Source organism: Vigna unguiculata, chromosome 5 (genome assembly GCF_037176805.1).
Source record: "Vigna unguiculata cultivar grain cowpea cultivar isolate G323 ecotype 2 chromosome 5, ASM3717680v1, whole genome shotgun sequence".
Classification (NCBI taxonomy): domain Eukaryota; kingdom Viridiplantae; phylum Streptophyta; class Magnoliopsida; order Fabales; family Fabaceae; genus Vigna; species Vigna unguiculata.
Genome location: NC_140796.1, coordinates 13,090,213 through 13,110,182, shown reverse-complemented (window position 1 = coordinate 13,110,182; position 19,970 = coordinate 13,090,213). Strand labels below are relative to the sequence as shown.

Below are 19,970 nucleotides of genomic sequence, written 5' to 3'. Positions count from 1 at the left end.
TTTATGTAATTATGTTAAAATGATTTATGTTAATTAAAAATTTTTTATGCCTCACATTTGAATATTTCTATTATTTTTTAATATTTTTATTTATTATATATTTTCCTTTCACATGAGAATGTTTATACTCTCAATTTAAGGTAATATAAAAAAAATTATTTACTTATTATTATTAATTTTTGTTTAATTTGAAGAACTCTTTTGTTTCATTAAAATAATTTTAGTTATTTTTCAACTATTGAGTATATATGTTGATATTTGAAAAGTTTTCCTAGTTCTCTAAGGTATTTTTCATCTGATCATACCTTAATTATACATTTGATTTTCTATGTCAAAATTTTATTATTGTGTTTATTATTTGTTCTTTGTGTCATTTTGATCAAATGATGTATTATAACTTTTATTAGTGTATAAAAAAGAGATTCATTAGAATTTACAAAATTGAACTAAACAAACATTTAAAATATGGAAGAAACAATCATCCTCCTAATATTGAATATTTGATAATATTATGTTTTCTTTACCGTAATTTTTTCTCTTATAAAAATTAATATTGAAGTTGTTAGAATACGGGTACGGATATGGGTACGAGATTATACCCGTTACCCGGAGGGGATGGGGATGAGACAAAAGTTTGATACCCATTGGGTTTGGGTATGGGGATGGAGATGAATTTTTTTTGTGGGGATGGGTATGGGATAGTGAAACCCGTCCCTGTCCCGCCCCGTTGTCATCCCTAATAGAAAAAGTTATGATGTGTGTAAAAGAAAACAAAATTTCTTGTACTATTAATGTCACGTGGTGTTATGATTTCTGATATTGCTCAATCTTTTCCCCTGCTTAGTTGTTCTCCTTCTTTGGTCTCAAGTACAAATGCGATAGTTGATTGACGTCATTTTGAGCACAAGTGCAAAGTTTTTTTAAACTTTCATCAGGTAAGATTTTAGTGTTTAATTAGGGTGCATGACTATTACATTGGATTTTAGTATTAGTCCCTTCAAATACCGGCTAAGTTGTGTTCCTTTGCTAGTCTTATTCCCTCCCTAAATCTTCATTGCGGATGAAGATGAAAGTGAAGGTTGTGTTTAATTTTTTTTTTTCATTTGGTTCATGAATCAACCTCAATACTCTTTATTTCCTCTTGATTGAAGAATTAACAAATGTATAGTAATAAAGAAACAAAGCATTGTTATTTGTTGCTGACATAGTGTGGTGATGACTGCATAAGTGGTTTAATTTCTACGTTGAGATAGTTAGGCACACTCATCCATGGAAGTTGAAATAGTCCCATTAGAAGCCAAAGTTTTGCTCCTCAAGCCAAAGTTTGAGGCTTTGAAACCTCATGAAATGTCTCATTTTACGTTATTGGATCAAACAATCTTAGATCATCCTCTGCTTCATATTGGATCAAATTAAAAGCTTGGGTATTTCTTACTAATTTTTTTAAGAAGTTGCATTCCTATGTATAGTATTAGCATTATGAACTCATTTTTCATTCTTTTAGTCATATTATTGTAAAGGTGTGGAATTTAATTTTTTACATTGAATTTGTTTACTTTTGGTTGTAGTGACAAGAGCTCCTCAGTATTATGCTTTTCCTTGAATTTGAAATTGAGAGGTAGATGCTACTAACATATATGACATAGTAAAATTGTTTAATTTTTAGATTATAAAAGCAATGTTTTATTATGACTCCACAACAAATTTTAGAACGTACCATTTTGAATGTTTAATTTTGAAAAAAAAAATAATATACAAAAAGTGTAGATTTCATATATGTTTTTCGCTCCACCATTTTGAATTGAAATCCTCTTTTATACTGTTATATCGCAAGTGCTTATAATTGGAAGCAAGTATTGTAGAATCAAGAAAATGTTGTGTACTCGAATATTATCTACTTTATTAAGAAAATGCTTAATACAGTGATTGTGTTAAGTTAACAAATAATGTTTTTCAAAAAAATCTATACTTTCAATTTTTTTATTATTTGTTTTATTTTTATTAGCTATACTAATATCGTTATTTACTTCCAATTTTATTCACCTTTTAATTGTGCATATTAATCTTAAATATTTTTTAATGACGTTGATATTAATATTTTGAACGCATTTTATTTTATTTATCTAAAAATGTGCATGCATTTAAATTTTTTAGAGTTATTTGGGTTCTAAAATTATAGTTTATTTATCTAGAAATGTGTATGCATTCAAATTTTTTAGAGTTATTTAGGTTCTAAAATTATTTAAGTTGAATGCCTTTATAAATTTTTTTATCGTTTAAATATGATTTGTCAAATGATGTTTTGATGATTTGGGAAGTTTTGCAGGTTTGTTGACACAAATTCTCCAAATTAGTTAGACATAAATTTTTTTTTGTCTTTATTATATACTAATAGGCCTAGATGTTAAGATTCTATATGAGTATTCTTTTTCCATATTTGTTTTTAAACTATTGAATTTTTATTGCCAATGACATGAGGTGTGTTGTTTGATGATATTTCTTTATTTCACATACATCCATAGACTTATTTCTTGCATAGTTATCTGATTTCATTGTTAAAATATACAAATTTGAAAAGATATAAATAATCATAGTAATTAATGTGTTGAATCTCTTGAGTTGTCATTTAAAGGCTGAGATAACCTTTCTACATCAAGTCATGGAACTGCATAATACTATGGATCGTGTATGAAAAAACAAGGCTTTGGCATTTAATTTGCTATATAATTTTAGTATGGATTTTGATACACAAATCTACATACAAATTAGATCATTGATTTATAATTATTTGATATGATACACCTTATTTATAATTATTTGATTAACCTGATTAGTTCATTTAGCTTTTAATCATAAATCTCTCGAAGTGAATATATGATACATGGGAACCACTTTTCTAGACTTGTGGGCAAACTATCTTTTATAAATCTGGCTGGAAGTGAACGAGGTGCAGATACTACAGATAATGGCAAGCAAACTATTTGAGTTTTTTTTTTTAATCTTCAATCACATCTTTTAACTAAATGCCAATAGAAAAAAAATCATATTTTGTTAGCCGAATGTTGGTACTTCATTTGAGTAACTACAAGACTTACAAAACAATTAATGTGTCTACTTTGTTAGATTTCTTCTTTACATTTTTTTTTTCAAATTGGCCTAAGAAATGAACTGAATATGTTTGTATGGAGTTGGAATATGTGAGTGTTGGGTAGCCCTCCAACAAATTTCTTAACCTTATCAGTTGATTAGTCTTAAGGACAATGCCTAAATAACTTCAAGGTTAGTTTATGAGGGTGTGATGCATTTTTTTAGTATTATGTGTAGTAACCATATGCTTGCATTTTTTTTCAACAAGCAAATCATTTCGTCAATCGTTTTTTGTGTTAGCGGGACATTGGAAAGTGTTTGGAGTAGGTGTGGCCATTTTGCGCAACATGGAAATGAATTTGGAAAACACCTAATCTTGAATTTTTTTTCTCATTGGAAAAAACAATTTGTGTGTCAGTGTTGTCCAAGTGTAATTAAAGCAATGTATTGATTATTAAAATGTTTTAAAATTGGAATTTATTCCGTGTTACTTTCACCCTTATTGCAGTTGAGCTATTGACAACAAACAAATTGTCTGAATTGGCGTGCTTGGCATTATATCTTATGTATGAGAAAAAAACAGGGGAAGAAATCTTTCTAGTATCCATACATCAGAGAGCTTGATCGTGAACGAGGTAGGGACCAGCTTTCAGTGGAATCACCTCTTCTTTGGTCAAAATCTAAGCTGGACTACCTGTTAGGAAGTCCAGTTAAGGTTAGCCCCCTCTCTCCTGATTAGTTTAGTTTAAAGCTTGATATGTTTCAAATATAACCAGGCTAAATTATGTTTGATATAGCTTATATGTTTTAGTTATTTTTGTTGTCCTGAATCGCTTACAAATATGATTCATGATTAAAAAATTTGTTTGGTAATTCACAAGTTGAATGTTGATTTGATAACCTGCTTTTGGAAACACTAATAAGTGTCTTTCGCAAGTTAATAATTTATATCAACAATTCTATTTATAGGTTGATATCAGTGGTTTGGCCTTTGTGTATCGTTATACAAGCTCACTGAAAACACAAATTAATTTGGTTTTCTTACTTTATGTGTTTGTAGAAAATACATTTATCATGAATAGAATGCAGAAGTTGTCTAAGGAGGGAAATTTCTATGGACTTTTATGTTATTAATATTCAACAAAAACCTGATAATTTGTTTGAACTCACAACTTTCTCTCTGTTGTTTTGGCAGTCATGCAAAGTTAGGTCTTTATAAAATGCTCCTTCATCGAGCACCAAATGCTCCTTCTCTGTTGATTGCACTTGAAGGCCACTCTGCATTGCATACATTCATTCTAAAGCTTTTATCAATGTGCCGATGGGAGATGTCTGCGCAGCCAAAGATTGTTGTCAAAATTGAAAGTGAAGAGGATATGTTGGCTTTGTAGGTGATTGTTGTTTAGGACAGTTCGAGCATTAGCCATCATTTTGTGTAATATATGAAAAATTGCATTGGGTACTTGGCAACTACAATGCATTTAGAAAATTGTTAGCGGGACATTTTTTTTACACTAGATACTATCGGTTGAATTTATGAAAATCATAATATTTGGGTGTCTTCTTATTTTTTGAGTCCCACTCATTCTGAAGTTTCTAATGAGATTTAACCAATAATAAAGTGTATTATAAAGGATGCCTTAGAAAGAGTGTGTTGTTAACATTCTTTATATCTTAATCAAGTATTGGATCACAATGAATTTTGATTTTTGATTGGAAACCAATTGCATATTAATCAAGGTTAACTTCCAACAATGATTATAACAGACAAAAGATGAGTAGGAAGAAGAATTATAATGATAACACGAGTTATTTGAAGATATTATCATGTGAGAAATTGAAATGTACTTTTATCAATAAAGATATATTTTTTCAAGTATGAATGAATAATGCACATCTGCATCTCCAATTATATGTAGTGTATTTTTTTTTTTACTAAAAGATTGTTACAATAAAATAAAACAAATAAAGTTGGATGGGTACACTACATAATTTCAGCTTCAATTTGTTTTTTCAGGGAAATCAATTTTACTTCTATAGCATCTTTTTATTGTCATGTTCTTTTATGTTTTTAGTTTTACTTCTACTCTACTTGAATATTCTTCTTATAAACAATAAGTACATTGTTATTACATAACAAAAGGATGTCAAACAAGAATGGATATACACATGGACAAGAACATGAAAGGTTGTATTTACTTAAATCATAAAATAAAATAAAACACAACTACAAAATAGAATCAGTTTTCTTCAATACAACAAATATTCATTTACCTGAACATTACCTATAACAATTCCATAAACTTATAACCACGTATCAATTTAATTATTATTATACATTTTAATATTCAAATATTTACATAAAAAAATAATTTAATATATATTATCATATAATTATTTAATTATTTCTTTAAATTATTAAGCTTTTCAATATATATATATATATATATATATATATATATATATATTTAAAACTTATTCATTTAAATATAGTAATTATATAATAATTACTATATTATTCAATTAAGAAAGAACATAAAAGCTTTAGATTTAGGGAAATGATACTCTGACCCGAAATTTTTAACCCTTTTTTTACCTGCTACGTGGCACTATGGCTTTATTTTAAAATGTTATTGAAAAAAGAAACTGAAGGACATGCTGCGACCCGCGTGTGCATGAGGAAAGACAACGTGCGAACCACCTCTGAAACCGAAACATTTGAATTTTTTTTCTCTCAGGCGCGAACCATCTCTCAACCCAGTCGAAGCAACCAAGCGGTGCCTTCAGCTTTTGCAGAAGCGGTGGTCTTTTCACTCAACCCACTTGTACAAAAATGCGAAGTTGGTAGCGGAAGCAGAAGGAAAAGCACTTGGGCAGCGGAAGAAAAGCAGAGAACGAGGCTGTGTGCGAAAATTTCATTCGTCGAGGTTTGTTGTGGTGTTCGTGGGCGTCCTCATAGGTAGAAGAACGGAATCCCTAAAAAAATCCAAACTTCGCAACGGAATAAGCGGTAGAACGAAGACGACGTCGACAGTTCGTTTTTAAGGTGGAGTTTTGTTTTCGCCCAAACCCTTCACTTTCGTCCATTATTGCGTTACTGCATTGTGTAAACAGATGAAGTTCTGGTTTTGGTTTTTTTTTTTTTTACGTGTGTCGCTATTATGATGAAAAAAAAGTTTGTGTTCCTTAAGTTCATTTTCTTTACGGTTGCCGGCGCCAGGTAACAGAGAGGAAAGGTGAATTTATGTTTTGTGGAGGTGTTTCGGTGTAAGGCAAAGTGAAAATTGTTTCTGAATTTGGTTGTAGGTTTTGTAGTTGAGGTCCATTGATTTGATTTTGTCTGTTTATTGGTTTTTTTTACGATGTTGTTGCAGCATGGCTCGAAAGGGGAAATAAGAGGGGAAAAAGAGGGGGGGGGGGGGGAAATCGGACGTTGAAGAAGAAGACAGGGTTAGTGCTGTTAATTATTATATGGTCTTCGATTTTGTGCATGATAATATGGTTGTTGAGCATGATTTAATTTCGTAAAATTGAATGGAAGGTTCGGCCGATAAATTTTGTGAACACAAAGCACATTGTGGAGATAAACAACGTGTTGACTGATGGAGACAGAAGACGTATAGGACTCACCCCTTTCAAATGGTGTTTGGAGTTAGAGAGGTCTTTAGATATCTGCAGTCCTCTACTAGTTGAGCTACTTCGGCGATGGGATGAGGGTGAACAATCCTTTCACATATGGAAGCACCTTGTGCCTTTATCTGTGGTTGATGTTTGTTTTAGTTTGGGGTTAGGTGTAGTTGGTGAAAAAGTAGAATTTGATGTATATGGATGTGGGTTAGTTGGTTCACTATTTGGTGGGGAAAGAATAACTATTAAAGGTATAACAAACATGATTAGAAGTGTAATAGGAACCGAGCGGGATGATGTAGCTAATCTTTCTCTAATTTGCGAAGAAATAGCGAGAGAATAAAATTGTATCGTGTTTGTAGTGAAATAACTACATATTTACCATAATATATATTTGTAACTAATCTCTCACTAATTTGTGAGGAAATAGTGAAGGAAACCATTTGTAGCTTCTTTGTAGCAAAATAGCTACAAATTTACTAGAACATATATTTATAGTTAATTTCTAACTAATTTGTGATAAAATAGCGAAGAAATAAAACTATACCTAGTTCGTAGCAAAATAGCTATAAATTTACTAAAAAATATAGTTGTAGTTAATCATTCTCAATTCAAATCATACTAAAACTATTTTTAATTTTAGTAAATATATATATATATATATATATATATTTAAGTTTAAATATTTAAATATTATTTTTAGTTTAAATATTTTAAAATTATAATTAATTTAAATAAAATTATAATTAATTTAAATATTTAAAACAAAATTAATTTAAACATTGAAAAATTATTTTTAATTTAAATATTTTAAAATTATATTTAATTTAAAATTTTTAAAATTACTTTCAATTTAAATATTTTAAAACTATTTTTAATTTAAATATTTTAAAATTACATTTAATTTAAATATTTTAAAACTATTTTTAATTTAAATATTTTAAAGGTTAAAATACTCCCTTGGTCTATATTTTTGTTAAAAAATCTCAAATAGGTCCTAAGATTTTTTTTAGTCTCAATTAGGTCCATATTTTTGAAAATGTGTAACAATTGGGCCCATTCCGTCAATATAGAGTTAACGGTGTTAAGGATATGCCACGTGTCAGCTTCTCATTTTTTTGAATTTTTGAATTTTTTTTAATTTTTTTTTAAATTTTTTTTGAAAATTATTCATGCCACGTGTCACATCAATATTGTGCCACGTTTCAAATCAGTAAGGTGACACGTGTCAAGTCATTGTTTGAATCTCAATTTGGTCCATATATTTGTTATTTTAATTATATTTCAGTCCATTTTTTTTAAATTTTAAATTTTATCCTTTCCAAATTGAGATCAAATTTAACTTTTCTATAAATTTTATGATGATATTTTTATTAAACATTTTAATAATATTAAGTTTATTTTATATTTTGTTTTAAAATTTTAAAATATTTATTTTAACTTGTTACAAAATTGTTTTAAATAATTTATATACAAATGTTAGAGTTGGTTTAAAATTAACAATTTTATAAATTTAAATATAAAATTTTAAAATAATTTTGTAAAAAGTTAAAATAAATATATTTTAAATTTTTTTTAAAAAATAGACTGAAATGTAATAAAAATAACAAATATATGGACCAAATTGAGATTCAGATAATGATTTGACACGTGTCACCTTACTGACTTGACACGTGGCACAATATTGACGTGACACGTGGCATGAATAATTTAAAAAAAAAAAATTCAAAAAAAAAAATTAAAAATTAAAAAATTTTAAAAAAAATCAAAAAAATTCAAAAAAATGTGGAGCTGACACGTGACATATCCTTAACACCATTAACTCTATACTAACAGAATGAGCCTAATTATTACACATTTTCAAAAATATGGACCTAATTGAGACTAAAAAAAATCTTAGGACCTATTTGATATTTTTCAACAAAAACATGGACCAAGGGAGTTAATCATTCTAAAAAATAGCTAGTTCGTAGCAAAATAGCTATAAATTTACTAAAGAATATATTTGTAGTCAATCATTCTCAATTAAAATCATACTAAATCTATTTTTAATTTTAGTATATATATATATATATATATTTAAATTTAAATATTTAAATATTATTTTTAGTTTAAATATTTTAAAATTATAATTAATTTAAATATTTAAAACAAAAATAATTTAAACATTGGAAAATTATTTTTAATTTAAATATTTTAAAATTACTTTCAATTTAAATATTTTAAAACTATTTTTAATTTAAATATTTTAAATTACATTTAATTTAAATATTTTAAAACTAGCTAGCCTTTATTGACTTTGAATTATAATTGGGTATTTTAGCCTTTGGAGACCTTATATTAGAAATATTATGACAATTTGTAATTCGAGTGTTTGTTATGTATGATGAGTGAATTGTAATTTGAATCAATTGTGTTACTCGTTAGGATTTCAAATTTTTTCTATAATAGGATTTAGCAATCATGGATGATTCTATTAGTAAACCTACGGGAAATGACACAAATGTTGATGAACCAGATCATGTAACTCAGAATGAGGTTGAACCATGTTTAAAAATACTCTATTGCTATTAAAAATTGTTATTTTTATTAAGATGATAAAATGACTATGAAGGAAAATAAATTACAAATACAAAGGCATGTAACAGTAACCGCATTTTTATGGTTCAATATATGTATTTTTGAGTCACACTTTTGAAACCACGTCGTGGCCATTCGCAGTCCACTTGAGACTACAGGGAACCATGTTTAAAATTACTTTATTCATATTAAAACTTTTTATTTTTTTTTAGATATTACAAAATCATTCTTAAGGCAAATTAATGACAAACATATCCCTTTAACACTACTTCCCCAAATTGCCATCCATTAGAGGTGATTTGCGAAACCCTCCAACCAATTTCTTCTTCCCCAAATCACCATCCATTAGAGGCGAAACCCACAACTTCTAAACGTCGCACACGATTCATCCACCGTTGGTTCCCCTTCACAACCAAACCCTTTATCGTGCATCATCGCCATTGGAGCCTGCATCCCATTGCCGTGTTGTGACATCAGAATCCTTGGCCACCGTTGCAATTTCTGGTTAGGGTTTCACTCTCCGCTTCCCCTAAGACAAATCAGAGTTGCAACCAAGGTTATCAAACTCGAGAGTCTACTTAAACTCGTGAGAGCTTCATAGACTCGATTCGTAGACCCGACTCGTAGACTCGTAAGAGTCTACTACACCCCTACTTCGTATGAAAAATTGTATATAATATCATATCAATTTAGAATTTAATCACCACGCATTAATGTAAATAGTAATCAGTAGTTCAATAATTATAAAATAACTTAGTTCAACACACATGATTGTTATATAAGTTCAAATTACAACAAACATTTAATTAATACAAAACACAAAACATAAATAACTTCAACTTTTTGACTCCAATAGCCTTTTTACTTATAGGTCAAGAAGGTCTAGCAAGTGAAGATGCATTAACATTAGGATCACAAGAATTTGAAGTCCTCCCAGTCCCAATCCCACTTCCAGACATTGTAAACTAGTTTCAATCGACTAAAATAAAATTATTTATTTTTCTAAAAAACCAGAAATACAATAAATAAAATAAAAAAACAAAACTACATAATAATATATATATATATATATATATATATATATATATATATATATATATATATATATATATAAAACAATATATAAAAAAACATTTCCTCTTTTATATCCACATTTTATAATACCGATTTTACCCTTTCCAATATAATTATTTATTAACTTTTTTAAAATTAATAATTATTTTTACTTATTTTTTATAAAATTGTTTATCTTTTTTTCTTTTTGTTTATCTAGGATTTCTCTTCTCTATTTATTCACTTCATTTTTAGTAAATATAAATTTATTTTATATATTAACTTAATAATATTATATTATTATCACGTATTAATATATTACCATTTATATATAAAAAATATATCGCACAATATACATATATAAAATAAAATATGTATTTTATAAAAAAATGCATTAAAAGATATATTTATGTAATAAATAAATTAAAATATTAAAACACGACTTCAAATATAAGATAAACGAACATTTTAAAAGAAATTAAAGCAAATTATATATATATATATATATATATATATATATATATATATATATATATATATATATATATATATATATATATATATATATATATATATATATGCACGCGTAACAGCAGGAAACACGAAAGTCAGAAAAATAAAAAAAATAAATGGAAAAATAAAAGCAAGATATAATGTTTAGTAAAAGGAGAAAGAGAAGAAGGGAATGCGTACGCATGAGGGAACAACGAAAGAGGGAAAAGAAAAGGGAGCAGTGACGCCGCTGAACCAGAGACCCGACGGAGCTGCGACGCGAAGTGATCGGAACTGCGACGTGGACGAGCGGAGCTACGGCGTCGAAGGTAATGAAGATCAAACTCAAATAGGTCAACGTTCGATTAGGGTTTTCCGTTTGGGATTTGGGTCTCGATCTCTGCTTACAATTGGATTTTCGATTTGAGTCGTTGGGGTTTTAATTTGGGCTTAAAATCTGAATGCCAACAACATATTTTTCTGTCATTTCATCCCGTTTTTTGAACTCGGTAACTCGTTCTCAAACTCACGAGTCTGGTACGAGTCAGCTAGTTAACTCCGAGTTTACTCCGAGTTTGACAAATAACGAGTTTATATGCGAGTTAACTCGTCAACAGTGTCATGACTCGCAGACTCGTACGGGTTTACGAGTCAACCCGCGAGTTCGATAATCTTGGTTGCAACAAACAAACTGGTTTCATTCCCACTCTAACCTCAATTGGTAATCCCTTTGTGTTTGTCACGATTTTGCTAATGGTTGGATTGGATAAGTGGAATGTAAGAATTGATTGCTCTGTTTTTTATTTCATGTTTGATTGAGCGTGAATGGACTGGATCAGTGAAATGGAAGAATTGATTGTTCTATTGGATTAGATCTGAAATTTTGAGGAAGCTGATGGTTCTTTTCGATTTTGGTATTTTGATGTATTCTGTTGGATGAAGTTGTGTAATTATATAAAATCTGTTGGGTTGGCCCGTTGCCACCTAGTTAAAATTAACTATTAAGAGAATCAAGGAAATGAAGTACTGTACTTTCATTTTTCCTACGATACAGAGAATTTCTTCTACAGGTGTAGTACCCCAACATTTTAGAGGAGTTGAATTCCTCCATTTGCAAAAACAATATGTAAAATCTCTACAAAATCACCTTCCTGTGATAATGGCAGGTCATCCCAACATAGACAAACCTTCTAATGGCATCTCTACTAAGTTCAATTTCCTGGATTCAGTTTCCCTTCTTCCCCTTCAAAAGTCTTCTTCTGCTGTACATATAAGGGAATGACAAGATTAGTACCAAAAATAATGAAAAAAAAAACAACTAAGCCCGACTTAATCACAACTTCTTAAAATTCATAATTGTTATCCTTTAAGCTCTATTTCTTCCACTAGCCACTAAAGCAAATGGTCATTAGTTTTATTGTCAAACACCACTGCTCTTGGAATACTCTGATTTCCACATGAAAATACCACATACAGTGTTGTGGTAAACTCAAGAACCCAACCCTGCTATTTCAAGCACTAATATTTAGAATTTCTGATGAATTTAAATAAGTAATGGAACTAATTGTTGTACAGATTTTGTTTTATAATTCCTTAGTTTTATCCTCATTAATAGAGTCCACCTTCAAAATCAAAGGTGATAATATGTCTGTATTAACATTCAAAATCAGTAAACAAATGAAAGGAATCATCATAAGTATTTAGCTAACACTAAAAAATTTCTAAATCCATGGCCACTATTTTAAACTCGCTATCATTAATCTTATTTTGTTAAGAATATCAGACTAGACAGCCAAATCAGGTAGTGATGAGAACCTGAAGCCAAGTTGACTAAGGTGACTGTAATATGTAAGGAGAAGGAGTTGTGGTACACCTGCCAACTGCCAATCTGGCAGTAGGGAAGGAATGTGAGTGGGTTGTGTGGAGAAAGAATCTAAGTGTAGGAAATCATGGAGAGGGGTGAGGGCTAGAATTTCAGAACTGGGGCCTTGGAAAACACAAGGCCTCTTGAACACTTAGACTTTTCTTGTTATTCTTTTCCCTATTTTCCTTAACAAACAACTTTGTACCCAGGACTGGAATAATTTCATCTGTTTATAAGTAATACACTCCTCTCTATTTTCCTTCATAATTTTTCAAGCACTGAACACACAGAAAACCATTAAAAACATACCACTGAAATATTCTCCAAGTAACTTGTATCACCCCATATATAGTTAATACTTTGTAACATGACTAAAAGATTATACTTAATGCCACATCATGATATTCTCTCAACATTTATGTAGTGAACAAATACCATAGTAGCCACTAGCCATATATAATGTACAAAACTAAGTTCAACAACAGAGAAGAGTAAAGAATATTTTGATACTGACAACAAATAAATAGGCAGAACATGGACTACTAGTGAGAATATAATCACACATTATTTCATGAATCATCTAAACAATGTGGCAAATGGAAACATGTATAAGCATAGTTGACACAATATATATTGATATTAACTTCATATCAATAAATATACCTTGTAAAGAAAATCCATCTCCCGAACTTCCTTTAGTGTCAACACTTTCTGTTATGGAAATGTTGCTATACATATATGATTCTCAGATAATGTGGAAATAGCATTTAACATTAAAAAAAAAATCCAATCTAATTCATTCTAATCGAATATACCACATCAAAAATACTCAGTGGAAGAAAGCCTACAAAAAGAAACCAAAAAAAGAGAAAACCTGTCTGAATGAGAAGCGAGCATACATAATTACTGATAACCAAGAAACATACTCACATACTCATAAATTGCTTTTCTCAATGTGTTTATGGATTGTTATGTTATTGTGTATGATGAGTCAATTGTGTTGTGTTATTGTGTCTGTTTCATGATTGAATTGATTTGTAGTCTGAGTATGGTATGGCATAATCTTTTAAGCTCATGATTTACATTTTGGATTGAAATGAGTCAATTGCTTTTCATTTAGTTCATTTATTTTGAAGTTGTCTGCATAATTTTTAAATATGTTATACCTGCTGCCAATTTGCCAATTTTCATTACAAATGCTTGTTTGATCTTTTCTTATTGTGAGACTCTGCTTTTTTTTTTGTCTTATTGTGAATCAGTGAGTATATAGCCATGGTGATTTAATAAGTGGTTGCTGAAAGCATTTAAAAAAATCAAGTAATCAAGTAAGCGGTAGTTTTAGTTAATTAAACTTAGCATGATGGGTTGTAGAGTAAATTGACGAGACAAAGAAGAAGGTATGAATCCAATCCAAAACACAAGAAAGCGGATTTTATCTTATTGGGCTTGGGTGTTTAGGATATTGTGGAGGATATTAATATTTTGTTCGAAGTTTGATTAACATGCAGTTGCAATCTATCATATTTTATGAGTCAATTCCATCAGAATTTTATCTCCAAAGTGCATCAATCCCCATCATCTTGTTATTAATGAGAACAAACGGAAGAGAGGTATGACATTTTGTTCAAAGTGTACTGCTACTTTCCTGCTAATATTGTTGACTTTGGTTTGGTTCTAAAAATTATGAAAAAAGAATATATTTATTATTTGTGATGCTTCCGTGATTGCATTTCCTTGTCCTCTCTTCATTACAACATTATGATTATGATGAGTATCAAGTGTAAGTGGTACTGGTACTGGTGCCTAGGGATGGAGATTGTTCTGTTCAACATGGAACCTTTTTAGACAACTAGTGTGCATGGTGCGGATATAACGGGGCATTTTCTTCGCCCCCTTCTCACGCTCACCAGATGAATATTCTCTCCTTTCATCTTCATCACAGTAACCTTTCTCGTTAATCTCCTAAGTTTATGTTCTGATCTCAAGATAACGTTCAATTCATATAGGTAGCAGTCACTGTGTTTATGGATTGTTATTGTGTATGATGAGTCAATTGTGTTGTGTTATTGTGTATGCTTCATGATTGAATTGATTTGTAATCTGAGTATGGTATGGCAGAATCTTTTAAGCTCGTGATTTACATTTTAGATTGACATTGGTTTTAATTTCACATACAACTAGCTAGCCTTTATTGACTTTGAATTGTAATTGGGTATTTTCGCCTTTGGAGACCTTATATTAGAAATATTATGACAATTTGTAATTCGAGTGTTTGTTATGTATGAGTGAATTGTAATTTGAATGAATTGTGTTACTCGTTAGGATTTCAAATTTTTTCTATAATAGGATTTAGTAATCATGGATGATTCTATTAGTAAACCTACGGGAAATGACACAAATGTTGATGAACCAGATCATGTAACCCAGAATGAGGTTGACGTTGAAGATGATATTGATAATGAGAGTGTTGAACTTAATAAGAGAAGGGATAAGGGAGTAATTTCTGATTGTTGGAAATACTTTATTAGGATTGGGGTTGGTGATGATGGAAAAGAGAAGGCAAGGTGTAGTGGCTGCAACAAAAAATACAAAATTGAAAAAGATGGCACTTGAAGTTAAGGTAGATGTGAGGATGTGAGACAAATGATTATGGACGGGCAAGGAAAGTTGAAAGCAAAAAAATAGATCAAATGGTTTCTTGTGAATTGTGTGCCTATTTGATTATCTGACATGGTTTACCATTCAGTTTTGTGGGGTATGAAGAGCTTAAAACTTGGATAACTTATTTGAATCTTGATGCCACTTTAGTTTCTAGAAATACAATTAAAAGGGATTTTTTGAAAATATTTATGAAAGAAAAAAACATGCTAAAGGAAGAGTTCAAGAAAATTTCAAATAGGATTTATTTGACATTGTCAACACCCGATTTCGTTCGGGCATTGATGGTATTTTTCCCATCAGCAGAGACTCTGGTAACCCATCTGACAATAACCATTGACGATATTTTTCCCATCAAAGTAGATAGCTTTCATTACTTAATCGTTTCTTTATCTTAGTTTTGGTTTTCCAGTAAATTCAATTGGAGTATTACTTCTGTCAAGAAAAATAAATTAGGAAGTTATTGCTAATGATTTGAAACTGAATAGAGCTTGCAATGACAGTAAAGTCTGGTACCTTTTTCAACAATTTGGCGACTTCTTCCTCCCTGATTTTTTGAAATGATTGAACCAGTTTCGGGCTCAGAAGTTCATAAGCCCATCCTTTCCTCTTCTGACTTCAAGTTTCCAAATGCAATATCAATGCATCCATAGAGTAATAATTTTGCAACAGTGTTTTAGGGGTCGGTTGGAAAAGGCCATGCCATTGCAGACGCATTAGCAAATCATTTAAATGAGACCATGCATGGTTTCAACCTCTATTGGTACTCCATAATATTTAGGAAGAGAAAACATAAAGAGCTTAGGGAATAAAGTGGTGCAGTTAGAAAAGATGAGAGTGTTTAGACAAGTGTAAGTGTAAAAAGGTGATGGTTGAAGCATTATCATTATTATTATTATTGGGAGGCCGTATAGTGTTTGGTCTTTGTTTTTGGGACTGAGCGATTTATTTCTAAGATACAATGATACAACTATATATATGTTATATATGTTATTATAGAAGTACAAGGTGCACACCACTTGAGTCTATTTAGCTCGGTTCAATATGCTTCTTCCATCACCTTAATGCCCCCACTTGGATCACAAGCCCCTCTTATATATGTTATTATAGAAGTACAAGGTCCCCTTTAAGATCAAACAATTCCATCGAATTAAGTATGATTGTATGTGTGATAGCATCTACTATACCAGGAATATCAATGAACCCTATTATTGAAATTGCTCAAGATACCCTTTTTTAGCTTCTAGAATCTATTTCTTAGTTCAACTCTTATCTTACTAACTGGAATCAAAGAATTAGTAGATATGCTCCGCCCAAAATGGGAATGGGCTAGGGTTATGAACTTAGAATCGAAAATCTGATGATCGAGTCGATTCCATGATTCTAAGTTCATTCTATACCGGACCCAACACTCTTTTTTATCATTGCTTTATATACTCTTAACACTTCCATAATCTCTCAGCTATCAATTTGCTTCTTTTGTTTCATTTGAACATCATAATTACCTCTCTTTGGAAGCTATGAATCATCTCGTACTATATATAAATAAGTCTTGTTTCTTTATTTTTATCAATTTTTACTATTTAGTTTTCTATGATGATATTGAAAATTGTTAATTATCATGGATAGGAATGGATGTGAATAACATTAAAACTTGGCTGAAAAAGCACAGTGATAACATAAGTGCTCTTGATCGCAATATGCATCACGATAGCGAGTTCATAAGTATGCTCATGAATAACCTTTCCGTGAAGATTGAATCGAGTCATGCTCAGCATTCTGAAGCCATAGGAGCCTTGGGGCAAGAGAATGAGCAACTGTTGTCTGGTAATTTTATTTATTTTTATTTACAAAAGAAGGAATTAAAATTTTTTATTTATTCGTTTTTATTTTTGATGTGTTTTTCTTTTCAGATGTTAAATCAATGAAAACAGAGAGAGATATGATACGTAGGGAGATGAAGGAAATAAACAAAACTTTAGAAAAGCTGGAAACTGATAATATGGAGGCAGAAAGGATGTTGGAGGAAGCAGAAGACGTTATATCAAAGCTGGATGCTGAAATGGAGACATCAAAGAAGAGTAGTGCAGATACGATTGCAGGTTTATCTTCAAAGCATGCTAAACAGGTTAAAAAGTTGAAAAGTTGAAAATTTGAAATAGGTATGTGATATTTTATTTGATGTTTGTTAATATTTAATGTAATTAGTCCAGATCTGACCTTCATATTTAATTTTTAAATTTGTAGCTGCAATGTATGCTGATCTGGAATGAGTATTTGAAAGTAACCAATATATATGAATGAAAAGTTAACGATTTAGATATCCAATGTATACTGATTGATTGGTACTTGTTTGTAGGACATTGCATACTTGTTTGTTTTATAATTTGGGGTGAACTAGGCTTGGATGTGTGGGATCATGATTTGATATATAGGCTGCAGTTATTGGTAATACACTAGTATGGCCACCTATCCACACACACTTGGCACCTTTGCACTTTGTCATGGTGATCTAGTGTAACCGTGTTACAAATCCAGACATTTTCTGTGATGGTATAGTATGGAATATGGAATTTAATTGCTATTTGAGACAAATAACATTAAGAAACTAACAATACCACTTAGTAATAATAAAATAACTCAGGTAGGTTCTTTCTGATTCAGGCATCTTGTTATGTATATGATAGTCTAGTATGGCCACCTATCCACACACACTTGGCACCTTTGCACTTTGTCATGGTGATCTAGTGTAACCGTGTTACAAATCTAGACATTTTCTGTGATGGTATAGTATGGAATATGGAATTTAATTGTTATTTGAGACAAATAACATTAAGAAACTAACAATACCACTTAGTAATAAAATAACGTAGGTTCTTTCTGATACAGGCATCTTGTTATGTATATGATAGTGAACAATTTGCATTTGACCTGGTATTATATAGGTGAAATATTATCTTTCCTGTGCTGCATATTGAATTTATATGTATTTTCTGTATTCTTTTAATTTTTTTTGTGAGCAACTATCCTTAACTATCCTTATTCTTCATTAGTTAATAATGCAGTTTTCAATTTGAAGTGGAGCAGAGGAGGCAGTTTTCAATTTTAAGTGGAGGAGAGGAGGACTGAGGCTGCATGGATATGGTGGAGTGGTGAAGTAGTCTTTGATTTTGTAAGGTTTTTTTGTGTGTGAATATGATACAATACGGGTTAACAAGAAAATAAGCCTACAAGAAACCTCATTGGCTGAAAATCTTTACTTTAAAATGATTACGGGTTGTTTAGTTTTTTTGAACAATGATTACGAGTTGTTTAATTTTTTTTAACCATGAGCATAGTCCAATAAATAGTTTCTCTGTATCACCATCTTTTTTTGTTCCTACCTCCTAAGATATTTAAAAATGTATTTAAATATTTTGAAAATTATAAAACTTTTTGTTTCGGTAGTATAAAAACAAAGTTGGTTAGGCAGTGTACTTTTACAATTTGATTGTGTTTTTTTTAAGGTTGGTTGGTCCGTACAATGTTTATATCTTTTATTTAGTTTAGAAAGTTTTGAAATGAAATTGATGATGAAAATGAAAGCAATATTGTGATGTGAAAACTGACTCTATCATTCTGAGCCAAAAGAAATTAAGTTTTGTTAATTTACTAACAATCCATTAATACCCTTGCCAAAAGAAAAAGGCCTCCTTATAATGGACTTGCTTAAATATTTAAAAGTTTTATTTCTGAATAAATATTATGATATTAATTAGGTAAACAGTCCCTTTAATGTAATATATTTTATTTTTAGAATAATAATAAAAAATTGTTTAAAAAAATATTTTTGTTAATTTTTTTTAATTTTACTAATAGTTTAAATTTATCAAACAAAGAGAAAAAATAGTATTAATATGCAATTATTTTTTTGTCAAAGCTCTTAAGTGAATCTAAAATATGAGTAAAGTTGGAATAATTATAAAATTATTATAATTTTCTACCTATTACTAAATCCTAAATGCTAAACACTTGTTTCGTTATCTCAATCATCAATAAAATTAATAAAACTATTTTTTTTTTGTATTAAGACTATACTTTTTGTTATATAAAAAATAAGATATATTAATAATTATTAAATTGAATCGACTATCTGTTTAATATACTTTAAATTATTTTAGAAATATCATTATGTAACAAAAAAGTACTTTTGGATGTTACCAACAATTAATTCTAAATTATACATTTTACAATATTTTTCAGAATTAGATTTTGAAAAATATTTTTTTAAATAGTTCTTGATTGAGTCATGTACAAAAAAAGGATTTCAGCCCATTTATAGCGTTGATTGGACTAGCCTGGCCTATTAGAAAATTAAGGGTGTTTTTTCCTGCATTCCAATATTTCTTCTGCACCTTTAAAGAGTCATACTCTTTCATTTATGTTTTTGAAAAATTAAATTAAAATAAAAAAATGAACGTAATAATTAAACAATTATGAAGTTCTAGAGTTAGATGACCGTCTAAACAAAGTTATTAATTGATAGTATTTGTGCTCTTTCATTTATTCCCTTGAAAAGTTAAATTAAAAAAAAGTGTTCAAATTAAAATAAAAAAGTGAATTAGGTAAC

The 19,970-nt window shown here is 29.7% G+C and overlaps 1 protein-coding gene across 3 annotated transcripts; it reads left to right on the top strand.

Annotated features, from left to right (window-relative positions):
* The first annotated feature begins 10,970 nt into the window (after positions 1-10,970).
* On the top strand, positions 10,971-18,721 carry LOC114183330 (uncharacterized). Of its 3 annotated transcripts, none has more exons than XM_028070308.2 (4): positions 10,972-11,168; positions 16,991-17,188; positions 17,275-17,523; positions 18,427-18,721. In XM_028070308.2, the coding sequence occupies exons 1-3, from the start codon at positions 11,033-11,035 to the stop codon at positions 17,508-17,510; spliced, it is 570 nt and encodes a 189-aa protein (XP_027926109.1). In that variant the 5' UTR covers positions 10,972-11,032; the 3' UTR covers positions 17,511-17,523; positions 18,427-18,721. The 3 variants fall into 3 exon arrangements, with proteins under 3 accessions (XP_085530068.1, XP_027926109.1, XP_027926108.1); XM_028070307.2 differs by having other exon boundaries at positions 10,974-11,168; positions 18,415-18,721; XM_085673942.1 differs by lacking the exon at positions 18,427-18,721 and having other exon boundaries at positions 10,971-11,168; positions 17,275-17,526.
* The last annotated feature ends 1,249 nt before the right edge of the window (positions 18,722-19,970 follow it).

What these genes read in the sequence shown, in the direction of transcription:
- LOC114183330 (XM_028070308.2), top strand. Translation starts at nt 11,033, where the DNA reads ATGCGTACGCATGAGGGAACAACGAAAGAGGGAAAAGAAAAGGGAGCA. An exon ending in GCGGAGCTACGGCGTCGAAG is followed by an intron (nt 11,169 to 16,990) that starts GTAATGAAGATC and finishes TATCATGGATAG; the next exon opens with GAATGGATGTGAATAACATT. An exon ending in GAATGAGCAACTGTTGTCTG is followed by an intron (nt 17,189 to 17,274) that starts GTAATTTTATTT and finishes TTTTCTTTTCAG; the next exon opens with ATGTTAAATCAATGAAAACA.